Consider the following 23,443-nt stretch of genomic DNA (forward strand, 5'->3'; position numbering starts at 1 on the left):
TCAGTAAATATGTGAAAGCAAATCGAGTTGACTTGGTTGGCTCTTAATCTATTTTGGAGTTCTTTTCAGCCCTTTGTGTTAGTGATTTACAAACGATGAACTTCTTAAACAAATTAAATATATGAAAAGGAAAACATTGTTAAGCAACTCGATTTAGAAATGAATTAGTAAATGCAAAATTAAAAAAAAAAAAAAAGAACATAGAATTTGGTTTATCAATGCAAATGTAGAAAATGTAAACCTCAATTGAGTTTGAACCCAAATGAATCCTTCCTGTCTCGATTAAGAAAACAATTAATCTTAAGCTAGAAAAGAAAATGCGTAGAACTGGGATTACAATGCTAGATTGGATATTGGTCCAATCGACGTGGTCCAATATGTGTCCAGTACAAAGGTTGGTGTGAGGTGCAGTATGTGACATGGTTTTTAAAATCGATCCGGTGATAGAACCGGTTAGGGGTCTGGTTATCGGGTCGAATGATTAGCCCGTTCTGACAAAAAATTAAAAAATTGAAAAAACGGTCAAAACCGTTGGAACGGTTAACCGGCCGGTTAAGTGGTTTGCTGACCAAAATCAACGGTTTTGGGGAAAAAAACAGTTTTGAAGAAAAATAAACCGGTTAGGTGATCGATTCCCAATTTTTCGACCGTCTAGTCTGATCCGATTTTGAAAATCATGCTCTGTGAGAAACAAATTTGGACTCATCTAATTCAATGTTTCAACCAAAATTGGTTTTAATTTAGATTGGCTCCAATGCAATTTTAGTCCATTGGCACTAGTACATCTTCTGTCAATTGATTGAATATTGGTTCAATCTGATCCAGTCTAATATAAATCCATTAAAGATGGTCCAATTCAATATATCTTATTAGTCCGTCCAATTCACACAAATTGATTTTAATTGGGATTGGTCCAACTATAACCTGGTTCATTTACACCCCTAGTTATATGATATCGGTTACTACTTCTCATTTAATTTGGTTATCATTTTTTCAACTTTCATGCCATTTTCGTTTATGGGACATTTGCCATGCGAATTAACTGAATTCTACCCTTAAATTTTCTTAAGGCCAATATGCCCTTACCTTTAATAATAAATTCCATCTTTCCTCTGCTTAGATTCAAAGTTGGAGGAGGGAAGGAAAGGTGATATTAGAGTTGTAATTTGACCAGGCCCAACTTCAGTGATTTAAACTTGGGTTGGATTGGGCCAGGCCCAACATGAATCCGGCGCGAATTGAATTAGATCAAGTTCAAGTTGGTCTGGATTGATAAACTTGGGTTTGGACCTTGGATGAAATCCGAGCCCTAGGTTTTCAATTTTAACCTTTGGGATAACAACAGTGTAGCTGGCTTCTGAGGGCTGAGGGTTCCTCCTTACGCTGGCAGTTTTTAACTACCCCGTTCTGTGTAGCGTAGCCTGTTTCTTTCGTCTGTTACCAACAAAAAAAAAAGAAAAAACAATTTATTAGGGCTCATCCCCGAAGTCGAAACTTCTACTGCATTTTAATCTCTTTTCAAGGTATTTCCTTTTCAGTTTCAGATTTATTCATTTTTTAATCGGAACGGGGAGGATTCATTTAGGTTTATATTGAATTTGAGTTATATATTTTCTACATTTGTGTCGATAAATCGAATTTCTTGTCGTATTTATGCCGGATTTATTTATTCTTTTCTAAATCAAGTAGATTAACAATGTTTTTCTTTTTCATATTTTTAATTTCTTCCAGAAGCTCATGCGTCTGCGAATCACTGACGCAGAGAGCTGAAAAGAGCTCCGGAAGAGACTGGGAGCCAACGAGTCAACTCGATTGGATCTTGACTTATGAATATTCAACTCACTAAATTCTGTTAGTTTTAATTTTTCCAATGCAGAGAAGAAGAAAGCATAGATGATGACGCACTCCTCGAGTTCTCAAGATTACAAATTTCGTCTGTTGGGGCAATTGGAACATATACTGGAATCTGATACTCTTATGTAAATTCTTCTTCCTCTCTCTCTTTCTCTCCATCTTGCTGAGTTCAATGCACTCGAATAAGTAATTTTATATAAATTATGCTCAAATTACAGTTATACGCAGCCAATAGCTATTTTAAGTGAGTTTTCTACTGTGATTGATGAATGTGGCATAAAAACTAGCATTACGAACATTGAAATGGAAGTTATATACTCAATTTAAGCACGTTTATCTCATGTCGGGCATACTGAGTGGTACTAACTAATGGGACGTTACTTTCATCTATAACTAGGTGGTCACCCTGTACTAAGTATGGGGCAACTACACCTATTATGTTGTTTGGGATTCACTACTCATGTGGTAGACTTGTGTTGGGTCTCTTATTTAATTTAGGAAATTAAATCAACTTTAATTCCTAATTAACCGCCCACCTCAATTAAAAAAATTGAAAGTCTTTATGGTGAATCTTTAATCTTTTATTTGAGTTAGGAAATTAAATTAGAAAGGTTGTTTATTATTGCCCCACACCCATTTGAAGTGGGTACCTTTTTTATCCCTTGTTTTTTTTTTTTTTTTTTTTTTTTTTTTCTGTGAGAGTGGAGTTAACCATGTGTCCAATAAAATTCCTCTTGAAGTTGATCCTTTTTTTTGTTGTTTTCCTAAAAGGAAGGTGACAACGTGTCTTATGAAGAAGCCCTTTGATAGGAGGGCTTTGCTTTAATTGGTATGAAGTTTGAACTACTAATAGTAGTCCCCAGGTACTAAATGGTTATAGTCATACATGAAAGTCTTTTGATTTGGTAGTACTTGTTCTTATACCCAGATTAAAGTTGATATTTGTGTCTCTGGGTTTTGTCAACAATAGTACAATACCATGAGATCTAGAGATGCATTGCTGAGTTTGAGATGCATTGTAATGTTATGTGTAGCATGGTTAGATATGTTTGCAAGTATGCGAAGGTCTGAGTTGCATGGTAATTTATAAAAAATACATATCATATAATCATCATCATCATCATCATCTAAACCTTGTCCCAACTATATGGGGTCAATTACATGAATCCTTTTCTATTCTGTTTTGTTCAGTGCCATATCAATATACTATTAGAATTTTGTGAACATATAATATATAAACATATTGCTTGATATGTTGGCATTCTTGTTTGATCAAATATGCTTTTAAGACTCTATTTACATGGTTTTGAGGAAGGAAAGAGATTGATATTTTCTGCATGGAAATGCATAGGACTGAATTACTCTTAAATGGGGATGAATAGGAGGTGCCTGTAATGACCCTAGGCCAAAATGTCAGCACCTTGTATGAGTTTGTTAGCCGGGTGGTTGAGTCAGTTAGTTATTACAATTCATATTCTTGTATTGGTGGGAAAAGCTGTTAAACTGATTGTATAAAGCTATTGGCAAACCAATGAAATGGTTAACTCAATTATTTTGCCAACCCTATTCTCTCTCTCTCTTCCTCCCATACTCTCTTTTTCTCCCTCTGTTCTTCTGACGGTAAGTAAACCAAGACTCTGTTACACCAACCCAGGGGCATAATGGTGCCCCACACTTGCAGTGGGTTTCATATCCCCATCTCTCCCCTTCTTCTTTTACCTTCTTGTGTGATTTGTAGTCACTAGTAACTTAGGTTAATAGGTTCCTTATGATTAGTGCCAGAATGTTGATGTGTCCTATTGAAAGTGCTATTCTATTTTGTGCATTAGACAGTTTTCTTGTGTCCTCATTGGCCATATTAGACTAATCTCTATATTCTGATGTTTCAAAGATACTGCACTTTGTTCTTCTACTGAATCCCGTAATTTCATTGTTACTGAATTTTTATGCTAAATGTCTCTCTCAAGTAATGTCCCATGGTTACTTTTTTGTTTTTAATGGAGATGCTTAAGCAATTCCAAATTTATGAAAGAAGAAGCTATATTTTGCGAGTGATCAAGAACCATGTTGTCTTAATAGACTACCTTACATCTCCATTATTTTTTCATTCTACTGAGGTAAAGGAAGTATGCATTGGGTCACTTGTTTAGAGAATATTTTCCGGTCATCCTATATTTGTTCTAAGTCATTTATTTATTTATTTTGATGATGCTTGTATCTAGTGATGAAGTAGGCTTTGTTCACCCAACCCAGTTAGTGGCGCTAAAGGAAGAAGCAGGCAGCTCAATTAATCATGTCAGTAGTTCACAGCAATCGGAACGTAATATGTTTATGACTGATCCCTTCTCACATGATGGGACTATTTTTTGGAATCAAGAGCATAAGTTGGCCGTCTCAACAGAAGTTCTTTTTCCCCTGTACAATGCTGCTAAAAATGCCTTTTTGGCTTCTGTTGAACAGTATAAGATGCTTATCAACTTACCTGCCAAGACAGATAACTCGGTGGCTGAAACCGTACAAGATCAACATTTAGCTTCTAAACACTTTCTCGAAAGTGAAGTGATGAAACACAGCAAGGCTCTTTTGCTATTAAGTTGCGACTTTGGCACTGCATGGAATTCCAGGTTTTCCCTTTTTCCTACACTTGGTGCATGTAGCTTCTCTTTCTTGTTTCAGTCATTCAGTTGTGTGTTTGAACTTTGAATAATTACTTTTGTCCTCTCTTGGCAAAATGGTTGAAATGGACCTTAGATGCTTAGTGTATGACATTTTCACCAAGGGTCATGATATGATCTTTGTACAAAGAGTTGTAGTTTTTATGTCATTGGAGTTCAAGTTAATATCATCATCTCTATGATGCAGAAATGTAGAGCCTGCAAAATTTGGTATAGAGGGGAAATGCGGTTCCTGATGCAATATGTTTCAGGGATTCCTTTAAGGCCAGTAAAAAGTAGTGCATTATTTTCAAGAATGTAGTGCCAATTAGAATTCTGGGCTTGTTTGTTGATTGACCATGATAATTCATTCTTGATTCAACTCAACTCAACTAAAGCCTTGCCCTTACTTTGTGGGGTCAGTTACATGAATCTTGTTCTTCCATTCAGCTCAGTTCAGTGTCGTATCCATTTTTAAATTATGGGCCCCTATTCATTTATTACTACTTCAACCCATAGCCTTTTTGGTTGGCTTGTTGCTCTTCTAGACCCTTCAACTTGTAAAACATTACTCCAGTCCATGACAATTCATTCAAAGGAGAAAAAAACTTCTTCCGGTTGCATTTGAAATTCTCTATCTCTTGGTTAATTTTGATTGGTTCCAGAGTTTATCAAATCCATAATTTATAATTTCTTCCTAAGTTGTACTTACTTATAGGTTATAGGTAAGGAAACTACTGACTATGCATTATCATATAAACTAAAAAGTGAGAATTTTTTATTCTGTTTTTTTATTGGTAATGTTGAAAAGATTGTGGAATAGTTCTGTGTAGCTCAAGTAATTTTTCTAAGGACTTCTTCTCATCAAGTAACAAGTTTGGGATAATGATATATTTTAGTAGCAGCCTCTGCTGTTTTGTGTATTATATCATCTATTTTTTCCTTTGTTGTTATCTAACGGTATCTTCTCTTTGTTGTGCAGGAAATTAGTTGTTTTGCAGGAGATTTTGTCATTATTTATGGATGAACTCAAATTATCAGCATTGATTCTTTCATATTCACCGAAAAGTGATCATGCTTGGAGCCATAGGTACGACTGGGTAAACATATCTTGTTTCATGGCTTGCAAAATGCAAGATAATGTCAATGCATTCTTTCTCATTTGCTTTTTGTATCAGTAATTGTTAAAATCGTTATTAATAAAAAATGTATATATATATACATGCATGTGCTAAGCAGAGGACCCCGATAAAGTAGCTAAGCTCAGCTACACACATAATTATCCTTTTACCATTGGGGTACTAAACCCCAATAAATTTCTCTTCATTTTGCTCCATGTTTTGCAAACCCATCAGTAACTGTGTTGGTCAATCTAAGAGTCTACCTGTATGCTGTCCGTACCTCTACTGCTAGCTTCATGGTTTCCTTCATTATATGTCTATATTTCCATGGTCCTGCTTCATAATTTCATAGCCATCCTATGACTATGATTATATGACAGTTCCTTTCTATCAGAATGCCCTTGAGATTCATAGACCTAGCCAGATGTAATCCATGTAGAACAGCCAATATTTCAGCCTGGATTGATTAATCTCTCCTAAATAGCCCCCCTATTCCAGATGGACTTGGATTCTCCATGGTGCAGCCATCAAAATTTTGCTTGATCATGTTTGGGCTTGGAGGAGACCATTATGGTGATTCCACTGTTCTATCCATAGATGTAGATGCCACTTGTTGCCAATTTCTTAAGATATTATCACTTTATCAGTTGTATAAGCATGAAAGCATTTAAAATCTTAACCTGATTTCCATGTTGATCTTTACTTTCTCAATGATGGCTTCAAGCCTTTGTCTCTAAACAATCTTACATTCCTTTCCTCCCATTAACAACATAAGATAACCTCCCATTATCATATAATTTTACCTCTCTTCTTTGTTGGTGACAAAAAGGAGGGTCCAAACAATTCCATGTTGTATGGGGGGGGGGGGGGAAGCTTCCAAATACAAGATGCAAATTGATTGGAGATTAGCAGGTGGATAGCACTTTCACCATTTACACTACAAGGAAGGAACACATGGGGCGATGGGCACAAATAAGTCCTTCTTTGAAGCTTGTCAAGGGTATTGATTTTTTTCATGAAATGCATACTAGCTGAAAGCCTAATTTTGAGTGGTATCTTCTCACCATAAAGCTTTCATAGGAATGCCTGTAGTAGATGCAAGTGTGGAGCAAAAAGCCTTAAAAAGGGAGGTACAAGAAAACTGAGCATTGGAGTTCAAGCTCCAAATTTAGCAAGCTTTATACGAGACAAAAAAAACCTCTTTTAGAAGGTCTAGAGTTGATATTGGCCTTGAGCACCTCTAGTCTAAGATCACAAGTGAGATCCAAATCCCAGGGTTTCTTGTCATATCATTTGCTTCATTTGTGGACAGTTCTTTTATATCATCATTTTAATATTCAAGGACAATACAATAATTTTTTTAGTTACATTTACCTTCCACAATTCCACTTATATTATGGAATTCCTCATCTCAAGAATTTTAAAAATCTTTTAAGACAATTCTATAATATTTTTCTTTATTCCATAAGTATCTTTTCAAGTCTTGTTTGTTCTCTTTATACTATATATCAGTTATTGGCAGACGTTGGGTGATCAAATCAATCGCTGGCAAGTATCCAAACCTGCAAGAGGTCGTGGTGAAAGAATCTGAGCTGGTGGAGAAAATAGCTGAGGTTTATTTTTCAGTTCCAGAAATGGATAACATTAATTACTGAAGGTTTATTAACTCATCATTTTGATATTGCTAAGTTGGATTTGTGGTTTTAGGAATTAGGACTAATAGTTTTTTTACAATTGATGCCTAATTTCTTTTGCTACAATGGGCCAATTTCTCCTTTACTTCAAATCTTATTCCTATGCTTCTTTATCTGTCTCATTTCTAATAAGAAAAATGAAATGTTAAACTTGGATAGGGATATCCGGCAAGTTCATGATGTATAGAGTTGAATTGCCAACTAGCAATGACCAGGACTAGGGGTGAGCATTTGGTTTATTCGGTTAAGAACTGAACTGAATAAACTGGAATTTAAAAAACCGAACTAAAAAATAAAAACCGAACTAAAAAATATGAATTATAGAAAAGCTGAAATAACCGAAACCGAAATTTTCGGTTTTGTTTTCAGTTATTTCGGTTAAAATTGAATTTTAATAATATATACTTTATTATATATTATATATTATGAAATCAAATTTCATTTTATTATATATTAATATATAAATATATAATATATAATATATTACATAATACATATTATATATAATAATAGAAAGTTTGGTTAACCGAATTTCTAATTCTTAAAATCAAAACCAAAAATCGAATTAACCGAACCAATTTAACCAAAAACTGAAAATTTTTGGTTTTAACTGAATAGTGCTCACCCCTAACCAGGACTCCTTTTTGTATAGCCTTTTTTGAGGGATCTTCTTCTTCTTAATATAAATATTTACTTGCATCTTTCCAAAAAAAGGGCTGGAACAATGATATGTGTATGCACTCAGAATACCAAACAATAGAATTTATTCTAATGGCATTCAAGTTACAATATTTGTTTCTTTTTGTTAAGTAGTGCCACTTTATGTATTCATGGAAGGTCTTCTGCATGGCTTATGGCATAGGATGTTCCTTGTTTCTAGTAAAAAAAGTTGTATGCTAGACTTCTCTTAGAAGATTTGGCATGGTGAATGCCAAATAGGGTGTGATCATTTCTAACTCGGCCTGCCCGGTCCACAAATTTCTAAGCTTGGAGGGGTAGAAACAATTTTCTTTGCATTCAAATCCTAGATATGCTTGATGTTACACAACAAAGATGAGGAAGGCAACCTAGTGGAAAAATCCTGTATTGGTAGCATGGATTACCGTGGTAAGGGGCAGGAGGCGAAGAAATATTAGGAGTTGAGTTGATATTTGCTGCAGAGGCTCAACTTACTGGGGAAGTGGGGACTCAAAGGAGAGTGGAAAGGTCTGAGTAAAAACAACTTTGTTGAATGGGATTCACCATCAAACCAGCAAAATATTAGAGGGGTGGCCATTATCACTAAAGGAGAAGAATCTCCAATAAATCAATAATGAATGCATGGTGCATGTCTGGTGGGCAGTGGTCACAATAAAAGCATGCACTGGATATGGTTTCTGGTTATACTCCAAAGGAAGCACTTATAGGTATGAGCACAGAGACCACATAGAATTATGTGGAGAGCCACAAGAGCTATTATTGTCTGGTCCATATGGGAAGAAAGGAATAAAAGGCTCTTTGAAGCAGCAAGCAAAACAAAGGCAATCATTGATAGTATGGGTTAGAACAGATGAAGCTTTTAAAGAATTCTCAACAGCTGACATCATTAGTGGATAGGGTATTGTTGCAGCATCTTCGACACGTATATCTACTATGAATTCCTCCAGATCTTTAAATGATTAAATTAAGCTTTGGTGGAAGATCATTTGGCAATCAATGGTCATCTGGCATTTGGTTTTAGGGGGGGGAGCATTTAGGGATTGTGAGGGGAGAAATGTAGCTTTACACTCGGGGCCAATAGGTATGGGGATGCATTGAGTGCAGAATTATTGGGTCTCTAAGGGTTGAAGCAAAGCAATTGGGGCTCAAGCAATTTGAAATAGAAAGTGATTCCAAAGTGCTAGTAAGTTGGATGCAATCGAACAACTTAGGAGTTTGGGCCCATAGACAAACTTTGAAGGACGTGAGAAGTTTAGCAAGAGATATGTGGGTCTTATAGACTAGAAGATCAGCAAATTGTTTGGAAGGTTCCTTGGCCAAACAAGGGGTAAACAGGTAAACAGGATTCATTTGTTTTGGGAGGCATTGTAAGGTAATATCATCTATAAGTGTCCTATTCCCACAGCTTGGGACGCTTGGCATTTTGTAATCACTTATTTTCTTAATGTAAATATCTGTTTCTAATTAAAAAAGACCAATTGTATGACCTTCATTCCCACAATGAGAACAAACCCAAAAAACATGTAGATCATGGCAATAGTTAAGTAGGATCCTCTCTCTCTGTCACAATATATGCAATACCTACATTCTTCCTGGTCCATGTCCTCTGAATATATCACCATACCCCACCATGTCCACCATGATCTCCATCTATACCTCCATTTTAGCTCTATTATTTTTTATAGTAAGAAGAAAAATTTTATTGAAAAAGCAAAAAAGAAAGCATGTGTTGAGGCAACCTAAATACCCAAGAAGAAACAGACAACAATACAACTTCACAGCTCTAACACCTCCCAACACTTGAAGTGGCCAATGCCCAGACAACGACACAACCTGCCATCAATCCAATGAGTACAAGCAAAGAAGATTTCCAAATGAAAACATTTGCTGCCCTCCTTCACACCCTCACAATCAAAACTTAAGAGAAAAACGGAAAACCTTCTTTGCCTACCAACGCAACACCATCCTCCTTCCAACTACCCCAATCTCTCCATTGAAGTCAGCTTTCTGCTCGTGGTCCTCATTCCATGCTTCACCCCCTTCCCTGATGGAATTTTCATATGATACTCTTCTCATACTCTTCAAAAGCTCTTCTTACAAAATCCTCTCCGCCCTAAAAGAACACGCCCAAAGATCTAGCTACCTCCATCTCTCTATCAACCATCTTATTTAAATCAAATCCACACTTGCCTGAATCTTCTTCGTCACTCCATCATTACCAACCTTATTATCAGAGCACTGCAAACCACCCTCAAATGTCACCCAAATCACATAAATCTTCCTGCTGATTTCCTTCCTCGAACAGGAACTTCCACGTCCTCATCCTGAGGGACATGATCATACCCCGACCTTCCTTTTTCCATTAGCCTATTTTTCAAGGCCAGCGAAACTTTTTTACCAAGCTCTTTTTGAAAACATTCTTTATATCTCAAACCTTTCTTCTTATAAATTCTTTTGAATCCATTACAAGGTTCATTTTCTAAAATACCCTCCCTTAAGTGTGAAAACACCTTTGTTACATGAGTGAGATGACCATTGCTAATTCCTCTAGATTTCTTAGGACTGATGCAAAGCTCTCTGCGACCACGTTCATTGGATCCCTCTTCCTATCCAAAACCTTGCCTAACTTTCCAACACACTTCTGTAACTTAAGCGGCGTTTGGCAAGTCTTTTTGTGCGGTCTTTTGGGCTTTGGCAAGCTTGAAAGACAAAAAATCGGTCTTTTTTTCCGTTTGGTAACCAGAAGCTGGAAAGATGAGAGGACGCGTGTATGGAAAGACCCAACAAGATAAAAAATGCCGAATTTCAAGAAACTTCAAATGAAGCTTTCTAGTCTTTCTGTGTGATAGATAGCCTCTAAACACGTTTTTAAAAGTTTGGTAGACCGAACTGCTTACCAAATGGTCTGTCTTTAAAGACAAGACCCCAAAAGTTCAATATGTCTTTTAGCCATCTAGGCTGCTGGAAGATCTTTCTAGAAAGACTTTCCAAACGGCACCTTAGTCATCACCTACAGACTTCTCAATGGTGGATCCCCCCAAACCAAGGTCCGATGTCCGAAAATTCAGGGACAGAAACTACCTCGTTCCTTTGTTCCCTAAAGTCACCACTACCAATAAAGATGCTCCTCACTGCTTCAGTATCAAACTCTGCTACTGTTCTTGGCTCTGCTACTTCCTTTGCGCTCTCCCCACTTGTACTGCTTTTGCAAATCCCAACAACATGACAAACCTCAATTGTAGTAACTTCTGCTTCAATGCAGCTTGCGGTGTCCCTCACCTTTGCTTCTATATTAGTCGCCACACCGTTTCTCAGCTCAATATCTTTCCTCACCTTTGCCTCACTTGAACTTCCATCAATTGTCCCTACTGCAACACCCCTAATATTTTGAAATGGTGACTAAAGACTAGTCACTGATCTGGGATCTGCACAAATAATTAGCTCCAATGCAGTGATGGATTTCTAGCCACTCTTGCTTTATCATCGAAATTCCTTGTTATGTCATCCTACTCTTAGCTTCACCTGGTAGGAAGACTGTTGCCCTGCTGCCTTCTCTGATTTTCAGATGAGCCTCCCCCTTTGTCCTTCCCTGCTCAAATAGGAAGTTTTTTGCTTCAATGGTCGTCTACACACGCCACCTCCCTTCCGGCCTGAAGTTTCTCACCTCTCCAGTGATCAACAGTTTAAAATACCATGTTATAATACTATCTCTAGATAAATATCCTTGTCATCATACAAAACTTGGTAGATATGAATTATGAAATCAAAGGGAAGTCAGAACTACCATTTAGGGGGTTTGGAGCAAGCATAACAAACTAGTGGATGGCCTGGTTAAAAGTAGGATGCAAAGATAGTTGTCGCATACTAGGAGTTCTATGACATTATAATGCTATTTCAGGACTTTATTATGTTTTCAAGCCCTTATTTACTATGTCATGTAATGTGCAGTCTGGAATTACACCATAATCTCTCTCTCTCTCTCTCTCTCTCTCTCTCTCTCTCTCTCTGGTTGCAGCTGCAAAAGGAACAAAACTTTTATACTAATTAATGGCCTTTCTGTTGCTCAGAGATCAAAAATGAACTATCGTGCATGGCATCATCGTTGTTGGCTTGTTTCCTACATGACAAAAGATCAGGTTTGATTCTATAAATATTGAAATTGCTATTTTGGATGATTGAAAAGATAAAATGGAAAGTGTGATATTAAACAGCCAAGTTGTAGCTAACAACTCTACTACTCTATGCAACTAAGCCTTGCAATTGTAGTCAACAATTGCAAGTCATTATTTTTCCTTTTTTGACCTTCTGTATCTCCCTTTTTACCTTAACTTTTTTGTTCAATTCTTTTGACCTCATGTATCAATTCTCCTGATGCATTGATAAAGTATCTTTGGAAATTATAACTAGGACAGTGTTATTGGGTTGTATATGATAAATAGACCTGGGTGCATTTATTCAGGTTCTAGATGAGTTCAACAAATCAAGAAAATGGGCGGAGTTACATATCGCAGATAATTGCTGCTTTCAATATCGCAAAGTGAGTCTAATGTTGTTTACATGATTACATCACATATTAGGATTACTGTAAAAGCATCATAACTTGGCAAAGAACCCTTGGCAAGTTAAACCAGTTTTTTAAAGTCCTATCTGGCTTAGACCTGTTCATGGGCAGGGGCAGCCCATCGTTCTCAGCTTTACGTTGCTTCAGCTTGAGGTTCAGGTTGGGCCCAATCAAATTTTGGCAAAACCTGAACCCAGGCCTGGCCCATGAACAGTCTAATCAGGCTTGCCTCATGGTGAGGCTTAAGGAAAACCCTCTATTAAGAGAATGTGTTTTATAATGGGATTCTCATCACATGACGGATTTGAAGATGAATTCAAAGTTTTCTGTCTGTCTATTTGTAATTTGTCTAAATATTTAGTTTGTTTAACACTATTTGAGGTTCTGTTTTATGATAAGAATGCATTTGCTTTTTTCCATTAAAAGCTCTTTAGTACTTTATGATCCTTGTTTATATGATGATTAATTCATCTATGCACTCTTTTTATATGAACATATGGCTAAAGCTAGGTATTGGGACACATTACCAGTATATGGGTCTAGGACTCCTATAACTTGCCACTTATCCCATGTCCGGAGCATTGGAACCCATTGTCAGATTGGTCCTAATTAGAAAGCTTGGTCAAAATTTATCCTGTACAGAAGGTCATAGTGCTCTGATACTACTGCATTTAAATACATGGTGAGCGGTTATTCTTAAATTTCATAAGTACTAATGATAATGCCTAAATCAGATGATTAAAAGTCATTTGATTAAATTGATTTATGGTATAACCATAGTTTTAGTTGGAAGTTGGAACCCATTCATTGGTAAGTCCTCATTCTTGAAACAGGGGGCAGGTGGCAAGTTATCACGGCCCCAAGCCTACCCAAAACACTCTTTAAAAAAAATATAGTACATTTATTCGTAGTTCTTATACTTATTTTTTCTCAATTTTGTTCATCTTTCTTCTTGAGAGAGTGAGATCTGATGCGGCTTATGCTGCATGCATTAGAAGATCCTCGTGACTTGCCTTGCACCTATATCTTTTTAAAGAATTGGTCAGTATGTTGCCAGGTATATGGTAACTGGGAATGGGGGCTATTGCTTTATGCAAAAATTGATAGAATAAAGCATGATCCTGTACCTACACCAAGGTACTGACAGTGATCAAATATCAAACATCAACAAGGACAGTTTGAAATTGGGTTTCTTCCCCCCGCCCCAACAGATGCTCCCTTTGTGATCTATTTTGAAGCCTTCATGCATCTTACTGTTTTGTGTTATTGACAGCGGTTAATGCTTAGGATGCTGGAGGACATCTGCTTGAATCAGGAGAATGACTTGTGCTCCAGTAACATGATGGGCCTCTATCAAATTTGGAAGGTCTGTTATTAGTGTATTACAAAGATCATGACCGGTAGCAAAGCTCTCTCTCTCTCTCTAATTCATGACTGTTCTCTTGAGTTAACTTTTTAAATGAAATGGGTGATCCTGTTCATTATATATCTCTTTTTCCCATGGTTTCCCTATGCGACAAAGACCTTGGGAAACTTTTTCTTGCTATCTGAAACCCTTAGTTTTCACCTTTTTTTATTATAATTGAAGTATGATTTTATTACCGAAGGATGAAAACTGTTACAAGCATCCCAAGGAGAGGCACGGGGTGCGACCTCTCCTTACTAAGTAATGATTACATTAAGACACTAGAAAAAACACCTTACAAAGCAGTCCAGTACAGATTTTCCCTGTTAGCCCCTTGTTTGGCAAGACAATCAGCCAAGGCACTCACCGACCTGCCCACCCAATGTAAGGTAATATTCATGTTTCTTGTTAACCATTAGCTTTCTTTAAGAGATCCTTGTACCATCAAACCACTGAATCCGGGTCTGCCAGCCACCCCACAACAATTGTAGTGTCTCTTTCAATTATTAAATTCTCCACACCAAATTGATTCGCAATTTGAATACCTTGTAAAGCTGCTAATACCCTAACTACTTCCATCAAAATTCAACTTACACTTCAAGAAGAGGAACCCACTCTATAGTGACCCTATCCTTCCTAGAAGAGCTAACTACCACTGTTGACCAATTCCTCCGAAGATCTTCAAAGGAAAAGAATTGGAAGGAACCCGTAGTTCTCAACCAATGTATTGACCTTGTTAAGATGCAATCCTTGACATTTAAGGATTCTTTCTTTTTCTTGGAATATTCTTGCATTCCTTCCTTCCCAAATTGTCCAGGGGGCAGGTGCTCTAATACATTTCCACATATTTCTCCCTCTTTACAAAGAAAGACGGATCGAACAGCAGACTTACATTTGTAGGTAAGTTCCACCTGCACCCAAATAAAGCAGAAACCCAATTCCAATTAGCTGCAGCAAAAGAACAGGATAATAGTAAGTGTAAACAATCCTCACAATTAGTTTTGCAAAGAATACACCAGTTAGAAGACAAACCCAAAAATGGCTTTTTTTTCTGCAAAGCTAATGGTGAGGATTGGTTCCGCTTACTATTATCCTTTTTTTTTTTTTTTTCTAATGGTGAAAGTTTTCACCTTTTTCTACCTTTCAACCATCCAATCAAAGTGGAGTTGCAGTCTTAAATCTAGAAAATAAAACATAGTAAAACATGAAATGCTATAAATATTATTATGGTATTCATAGTTCAACCCAAAATTGATCAGTAAAATATTAGTGGTGCTTTGCACATCTCTAATCTATTTTAAACATTTTGTCACCCTTAATGGTGGTTGTTTGATTTGATCATTTATTGACTTGTGATCTAGGACTAACCATTATCAGGTTTCATTGTTGTCAAGTTGATGCCTAGGCAATAAGACATTTTCTTTGGAATCGTCTTGTACCTCATGTTGGTGTTTCCATTATAGAAGATGTAATAATTTCAACTGTAGTGGTGCTATACCATATCATATTGTTATAAAAGAATAATTTTCAACTTGAAGAGTCTCATTTTTTTTCCTTTTCTCTGCAATTAACACACCCATATATTCTCTTCTCTATATCTTTGTTTCATTCAAAATAATGACTCCATCACTTCATATGTCTGTCTTCTTCTGTTCTTTTAATTAGCATAGACAGTCTCTTTATGTGTCCCTCTTGCATTAATAGCACAGAGATCCTTTGCTTAGTTTTGCTTAGACCATATAATGTTTTTTAAAAATCCCCTTTCAGTGTTTCTTGTGTTAGTAGCTTTTAATGTTCTCTAGTTGCTTACACCAACCGGGGAACAAGATAATTCCTAAGAGACTTGAGAAAGAAACTAAAATCACCTATTTTTTCATATAAAAGATAATTGCCTAAACAACTACTAGGTCACAGGTGCTCAGTTGTTGTCCAGTCAATGACAACTATGACGGGTTAATTTAATTTCTTGTTAATAACAAATAGATTGATCAATAAGTACTTCCTGCGATCCATTTGACACCTTTGTTCTCAGTAGAACTTTTTTGAGAAAATTTCCTGCTAGGTGCTTCTTTTTGTCCTAAATATTACATTATCATCCTCAATGGTTGGTGTTTGATTTCATCCCCATAGTGAACAGGCCAGAACCAACCAGTTAGAGCATCAAGGGCTTCCTAGGTTCCTCACAGTTTTGCTTATTTAAATCTTGTAGCTGGATTGAAAGTATGGCCTTTGGTATCTTGACTATTGATTCCATCTATCTCAAGCACAACCAAGGGGAATTTCTTTGTTTTGGAACTACTAATTGATCATACCTGGGCTGGACATTTCTAACCCAAACTTGAGATCCTGCAGTGCAATTGTTACATGTTCGCATGTGGCAAGCCTTGTGTGAAACTCTGCCAGTGTGAAATTCCAATTGTGTGAGAGGTTGAGGAATGTTTGCACCTGCTGGAGAAATTAGAGGAGATGAAGTTATCTTCACAAACAAGGGATGAACTGTGGTGGAAGGAGCATTCAAATGGGAAGTTCTGTCAAATCCTTTTATATGTCAATTGTTAAGGATGACTCATATCAAACTCAGATAGATGGTGTTTGGGGAAATCCAATCCCTCCAAGGATTGAGGCTTTTGCATGGCTTTGGCTATGGACAGTATTTTGACAATAGATCACATGAAGTCCAGAGGCTTTTGCATGGCCAATATGTGCTTTCTCTGCCAAGAACAGGAGGAAACTGTTACACATCTTTTTCTTCATTGTAAGGTTGCTGGCTTCTTGTGGAGCTTCTTCACATTAATGTTTGAAATTCCAAATTTTCAGCCAGGAAATTCTGCAGAATCTTTTTCTACGTGACCAAAGATAAGAGGAAGTAAAAAAGCAAGGATTCTTTGGAGCTGCTTACCTTTCGCTATTTGCTGGAACACTTGGAAAGAGAGAAACAGAAGTCTTTGAAGACAAACACTGGAACATGGAAAAGATTGTGGCAGCTATCAATAACTCTGTCGCAGCTATCAATAACTTTGAGTGACAGATTAGGGGAGACTTTGGAACATCAAATTTGTAATTTGGATAGTTTTTAGGATGTATCTTTTTTTCTTTTTTTATCTTAAAAAAAAATCCAATTGTGTGAGCTTGTCTTACATTGATGGTCCCAAGCCTGGATAAAGGAGGGTTGTCTCAGGTTGGCAGCTGGTATTAAAACTTTTGCGAAATTTTTAGGTCATGGATCCTGATTTGTCTATTTTTAACAACAGATATGGCACTAAACCAAACAGAATGACAAAATGGGATCTATGTAGCCAACCCCATATAGTTGGGTCAGGGCTTAGATGATTTAGCAAGCCTTTGTACTGGGCATCAGGGAATTAGGGACCAGAGCCACAAGTTAGACTATCTAACCATCTTAATGCTCCCATTTAGGTTACAATCTCCTACCAGTGAGCCCTTGATCATATCCAAAATCATATATCACATTTGCACTCTTGTACAAGTTTTATTGACTCCCATAGTGAAGTGATGTACTCTTTCTCTGGTCAGAAATTCCCAAGTTCGTGGGGGCATCTATGCTGACTTTTACCATGCAGATGGTCTTCCCAATTCTTTTTGAGAAAAGTTAATGTGTTATAGGAAACTGAACAAAATATACAAGGCCCTGTTCAAAAAGAAATTGTACAGGGAAACCACTGAGAAGTTGATTACACTGCAGATCTAGATACAAAAAGATTCCTATTATCGAAAAAAGAGTTGAAAGGTATATATCCTTTAGCTGTCTGTGAACTGCTGCCCATTAGTAAATTCTGCCTCATAAGCCTTTTAATATTGTATCTACTGTATTGTGTTTATTCTAAAAAATTCTCCTATTTCACTCTGTCCATAAAGACCAAATCTTGCTTCCGGAATTACTTCCCACAAGACTTTCCCTTTATTGGACAAACCATTCAGCTGCCAGCACCACAGGAGAGATATCAAATCTTTTGGGAAACAGAAACTAACTTCAAACAGCCCCAAAGGTTTCGTCCAAACCATTCTTGCAAGCTTGCAGGTGGTCTCCCCAACTCATTTCTCTTGTTTATTTATTTATGATGGATTTCTAACTTTGAATCTCCTCAAGGAGATTGTTGTGCCAACACTAAATTTCCGGTTAACCATATATCATTTGTTTTACAATGCAAGAGGTTCCATATTAATTTATAATGTCAGAGCTTGCCTAACCCTGCTTACTTTTTGTCGGGGGTTTTTGTGAATTGGAATTGCTTGTTAACCATTCTTAGGAATCCTATTTTTTATGATTATGTATTTCTTATGCTTGTTTGTTAACATGTTGAATTTTTTGCTGGGTAACAGGTCTTGGCTGGCCCTTTTTTAAATAAATAAATAAAGGAACTTCACTCTATTGTGTTTTGGCAGGAGGAGCTTGACTGGGATGAAATGTTGATCAAGCGCTACATAGGGAGAGAGGTATATGACTACAATGTTGATAAAACTCCTATTGCATTTTCAGTATCAGCTCAAGTTTTTAGTAAAGCTGTTAAAATAAAGTGATTCTTCACGATCACCTGAGTGACATAGGCCCCTAAACTTGAAAAGAGGATTTAAAAACTATGTTCTTTTTTAGTTTAAATTAGTCTTATTTACTGTCATAATTTTTTTCATGTTTCCTAGTCAAATTTAATTACCTTTTAAGGGCTAACATACTGCAAACCACCACCATATCTGAGTTGTGTTTGGATTTCTTATGGATCCATTTTATTTTCTTGGGGCTTAACACTCTCAGGCTTTATGGGTTCATCGTCGGTTCCTCTCTCAATATTGGGTGAAGCATTTTGTTTCTAACATTCAGTACACACCCTGCCACTCAGAAGATGACCATGGCAAAAACCGTGACCTGTACATCTTTATGGATAATGAAGTGGAACTCCTTCATACTTGTTTGGCCATTCTGGATGATGATTTTGAGGATGGCCAAGCACAAGTAACGTTTGTGGCTGCTTATGTTTTCTGGATGTCAAAGGTAGTAGAATCTTTGATTTTCTTTTCTTCTTGCATGTTAACTTCTTTCTTATCAAATTAAGCATACATCATATGTTTTTGATCCTGGACCATGCTGTCCACAGGGGTTGGTCAAACTGTATTTGCATCTGGTTTTCAAGGCCACTGTATGCAAGCATGGTTTGATTAATCTGTATGACTACTAGCATTCAGTTACTGATCAAAAAAAGAAAAAAGCTGTATGGCTAGCATTCTTCATTATGTTGCCAAATATGATTCTTACCATCCATTAATATTTATCAGCAAATTCCACACTCTCAAAGAACTGAGCTCGAAGAGAAACTAAAGGGAATTGGAGACCTCAGGGATTTGCTAAATAAGGTAGACCCAGCAAAGGCTCAGCTTTGGAATGGTCTAATGAGTTGATGGAGAAAATTTTCAAGTTTTGGTGCAATCACTTGTTGTAACCATGGTTTAACTATGGGGTTCTAATATTATACTGTATTATATTAAGTCATGATTGATACAGTTATAAGTTACTGTTGGGACTTTATTAGATTAGACTAAATTATTTGAACTTTGGAACATGTTCTGAAAATCTTGCCCTTGGTTGATAAGACGTTAAAATGTTCTAGTATTAACTTGTATTATATCAAGCCTTGATTGATACAGTTATAACTGCTGGAAGCCTGGAACTATATTATATTAGACTAAATTATTGGAACTTTGTAACATGTTATGTTAAAGTCTTTTTCCCTTTCTTGGTTGATAAGACGTTAAAATGTTTTCCCTTTATTTACTTCTCAAAATGTTGATACTTTAGATTATAGATCAATTGGTTCCCATGCTATCTTGCAGCCATTGGCGATGAAGTTCCTAAGGTCCAAATTTCATCTAGTGTGTCCGTGTTGTTGCCAGAGCAGAACCCCTCCGTCCTCCCCCAAAAGCCAAAAATGGAAAAATTAGATCTGGATATTGTACATATGGCCATATAGTGATGGTGTAGTCATCTATATGTATAAATCAGAAAGACGAAAGAGGAGAGGAGAGGGGTTCTCTCATCACAGAACCCATATGTACCTCCTCTCCTTTCGCACACGTGTGCATATTTAAAAATATAGCAAGTCACAATTAAAACTCATGGTTCTTCATTCTCATAAATATTTGTTCTCTAATAAGACCATTCGTAAATCTGTGTGCGCGCGCACGTGTGGGTGGGTGTCCCCTCCCCTCTAAATAATCAAAGTTTATAACATTTACCCTCCCAATTAAATTCCTGTTTTCTCTTAAATCTCTCTTAATTCCTTTTGGCTCTCTCTAATAAAATAGGAGTGTAAATTAGATGGAGTGGGTTAAGTTAAAGGCTAACCTAAATATGAACCCTAGACCTAAACAAATGTAAAAACTCAAATTTGTCCACCTGGGGTGGACCAATCTTCTTACATGAAATTTTAGAGAAATCATTGCTCCTTTCCATGGGTTATCAGGTTTTTCTTTATTTTTATTAGTTTAACATGGATTTGTTTCATGGATTATCAGGTTCAATAATAAAATGCAGTAAAAATCGCTTAACATGAGCTTTTGGTTATCTCCATCAGTTGATTTTTTTTTTTTGTAATTATTTTTTTAAGTTAGGTTATGAATCTCATGCTAAGCACATATTTTTGTTTTACAGGGTTACACAACAGGCGTAGCCCATCTAAACCCTTAACCCCCAACCCTAGTGGTAGTGGGGATTTAATCCTAGGTCCCTGCTACAGCTAACCAGAGAGCTTATCAATTGAACCACCATCAATTGATTCTCATGCTAAGCTGTTGATTTATAAGCTATATAGAAAAGAATAATTTGAACTGAAATTTTATTTTTTACTATTTTTATGTAAAGAACTAAAAATTTATAAAACTTTGGTGAACCACTGCATTTTTCTCTTAAAAAATACATTTTTAAATAGCAGCCTACTTTTTAGAAAGGTAGCCCATTGGCCATTGCCCACCCTCCAAATGCGGTAGTTGTTGGCCATACTTATTGGGGCCTGTTTGGATGCACCAACACATGTTGAAGGTACCATCCCAGCAAAAAGATCAGAAGTACTTGAGAATCTTTTTTTCAGAATTGGTGTGTTCTGTTCAGACAAAAAGACCCTCCACGGCCATGCCCAATAAGTAGTTGTAACTTGTAACTATTTATCAAACTTCTTTAGAAACAAAAAATATCTTAGGAATAAAAAAACAAAATTAATATTGCATTATTGCCAAACAGCGAATTTTCACCCAAAATAGAAGTGGAATGAAAAACAAGGTCAAAGCATCAAATGCTGATAATAATGAGGCTGAAGGAAGCCCATTCATTGTGGCATGAATCGTGGACGAGGACCCATTATTAGATGGATACAAACTCTGCAGCCACATACGTGTAATCTACCAAATTGGGTTAACCCAATCATCTTGTCCATCACGTTCTTCATCAAAGAAAAAGGAAAAGGGGAAAACTGAAAAGCCCAACACCCACTTTCACAACTCAGAAAGGGCAATTTTGTTTCTGGATGATTTGATTGAACTGGTTCCGATTGTTGGGCTAGAATTCGGCAACCTGATCAGGCTAGCCCATCTTCAAGTTTGGTTCTGTTGAGAGAGTCCAAGGCCCAATATAAAATTGGGAGTCAGTTGACTCAGTTCCTAGTTGGGCTTGGCAATGTTGCAGATTAACTGAGCTACCCCGGATTCGTTAGACTTAGGCTATTATTACAACCAAGCGTACGAGGCTTGATTCTTGTTTAGTCGTTTTTAATCCAGCCAATCCAAGAAAAATGGGCTTTGTCAGTAGTGTGGGCCGTGCCCTGCTGATGGATGGGCTGGGTCTTAGTTATGGGCCGTATTTGGGATAGTTGTTTTTTGTTTTTTTAAACCAGTCAGACCAATTCATTTCATGTTATTTATGGGAAAATATATGATGCTGGAAAGGTGTAATATCAGAAAGGCTTTGACCAATCACAACCTCCATGAATTTGATGAAAACCCACCTGATTGATAACTATTTTTATGATATTGGTTGATTGGTTATAACCTTTTCCCGTATCATGTCTTTCTGGCATCATTGAGCCCTTATTTGTTACAGGGAACTCGCATGAGGCATTGCTGTAATTCGGAAGTAATCGCATGTTGGTAAAAATTTGAAAAGCAGAGTGACATTTATAGAAAAATAAAAATTGCAGCACTGAGTTCAGCCCCTCACAACACATCCCAACCGTGTATTAGAAACGCCTCTTCATGACAAATACGGGAGAAACCGATAAACGGGTTAACCAACCGGCAACTGCCATATTTCTTGAGCATTGGCTGAACAAAGCAAATGAAATGTGTCAGACTCTAACTCTTCAAATCTGCATTTATCATTAGATTTTCAACGGCCTTTGACCAGATCCTAGTCGTCCATCACCCAGACCGAGATCCATTCTTTTTCGCCCTTTTTTACTCTATTTTTCTCTCTTAATTCCTGGGACCCACCATGCATGAGAAGGCGGGCACAGATCATGTTGGAATTTGTTGAGACGATTTTTTGTTGGGAGGAGATTCCAACTGTTTGATCAATTCTTTTTTGTTGGTTTTCTGAATGTATTGTCCCAAACCCTCTTAACTTTGAGGTGTAGTAATCTATAAATTCCCCTTAATTTTATGTGACGACATTTGGGCTGCATTAATGCAGTAAAATGCCAATTTTCTTCGATTTTCTTTATTTATTGGGTCTACAAGGATTGCAGGAATGTTGTTGTTGTCTTCTCTGAAACAAAGACCTTCAAATGAATCACAATCGTTAATGGAGTAGTCGTTGCTGTTTTATGCTTGTTGTTTTGAGGTGAGTTTGTTTGAATGGGCAATGTTACTTCTGGCGTTGATTGAAAATTTGCACTTTTTTCCTCCAGATTCACGAACCTGTGAACTTCTTGACCCACCAACCTAAGAACGTGGATGTACATTTGTTTAAGACTAGTTGAGTGGTATGTGCAATTTTGCACATGTAAGAGTAGTGAGGATATAGAGGAGAGGAAAATTGACAGACTAATTAAGAAATGGTATTCTGTTTTCAGGGAGTGCTGAGTGGGAATTTCCTTTATTGCAACTTACATTGATGCTTGTGAGTGCTGAGTGGGAGCCTAAAGAAATTGAATAATGTATTACACCATCTACATGGAGTAACTATTATTCAAGAAAAATTATCAAGATCCAACCAAATGATGATTAAGAGCCACTTTATTGAGAAGCAAGAGCTGCTATCATATGCCCATAATTACTCCTAAAGCCTACAAACCTTGGCTTTTTTTATTGACAAACTTGGAATGCCTTTACATCTTGGTGGGAATATCATCTAACCTAAGAACTGTTAGATTTTAATTTCATTAGATATTAAATTTAATAAGGTTTAATTGATTAATTACATGAAAATACACCTGTACATATGTCTTGAAAATAGT

The 23,443-nt window shown here is 36.7% G+C and overlaps 1 protein-coding gene across 5 annotated transcripts; it reads left to right on the forward strand.

The window, feature by feature from the left end:
- Nucleotides 1–1,304: 1,304 nt before the first annotated feature.
- LOC148862010 (Protein prenylyltransferase superfamily protein) lies at nt 1,305–19,706 on the forward strand. Of its 5 annotated transcripts, none has more exons than XM_088986683.1 (11): nt 1,305–1,523; nt 1,877–1,979; nt 4,077–4,478; nt 5,491–5,598; nt 7,152–7,242; nt 12,090–12,158; nt 12,482–12,559; nt 13,857–13,949; nt 18,393–18,443; nt 18,760–18,996; nt 19,278–19,706. In XM_088986683.1, exons 2-11 carry the CDS (start codon nt 1,894–1,896, stop codon nt 19,398–19,400), a joined length of 1,338 nt encoding a protein of 445 aa, XP_088842809.1. In that variant the 5' UTR covers nt 1,305–1,523; nt 1,877–1,893; the 3' UTR covers nt 19,401–19,706. The 5 variants fall into 5 exon arrangements, with proteins under 5 accessions (XP_088842809.1, XP_088842811.1, XP_088842812.1 ...); XM_088986684.1 differs by having other exon boundaries at nt 1,387–1,523; nt 1,732–1,979; XM_088986682.1 differs by having other exon boundaries at nt 1,405–1,523; nt 1,857–1,979.
- The last annotated feature ends 3,737 nt before the right edge of the window (nt 19,707–23,443 follow it).

This window comes from Nelumbo lutea, chromosome 4, assembly GCF_056320005.1.
Source record: "Nelumbo lutea isolate HS-2025 chromosome 4, American lotus-T2T, whole genome shotgun sequence".
Taxonomy (NCBI): Eukaryota; Viridiplantae; Streptophyta; class Magnoliopsida; order Proteales; family Nelumbonaceae; genus Nelumbo; species Nelumbo lutea.

Excerpts from the sequence above, each read along its gene's own strand:
- LOC148862010 (XM_088986683.1), top strand. The coding sequence starts at position 1,894 with ATGATGACGCACTCCTCGAGTTCTCAAGATTACAAATTTCGTCTGTTG. Across the intron at positions 4,479-5,490 it reads GGCACTGCATGGAATTCCAG|GAAATTAGTTGTTTTGCAGG; the intron begins GTTTTCCCTTTT and ends TTTGTTGTGCAG. Across the intron at positions 13,950-18,392 it reads GCCTCTATCAAATTTGGAAG|GAGGAGCTTGACTGGGATGA; the intron begins GTCTGTTATTAG and ends GTGTTTTGGCAG.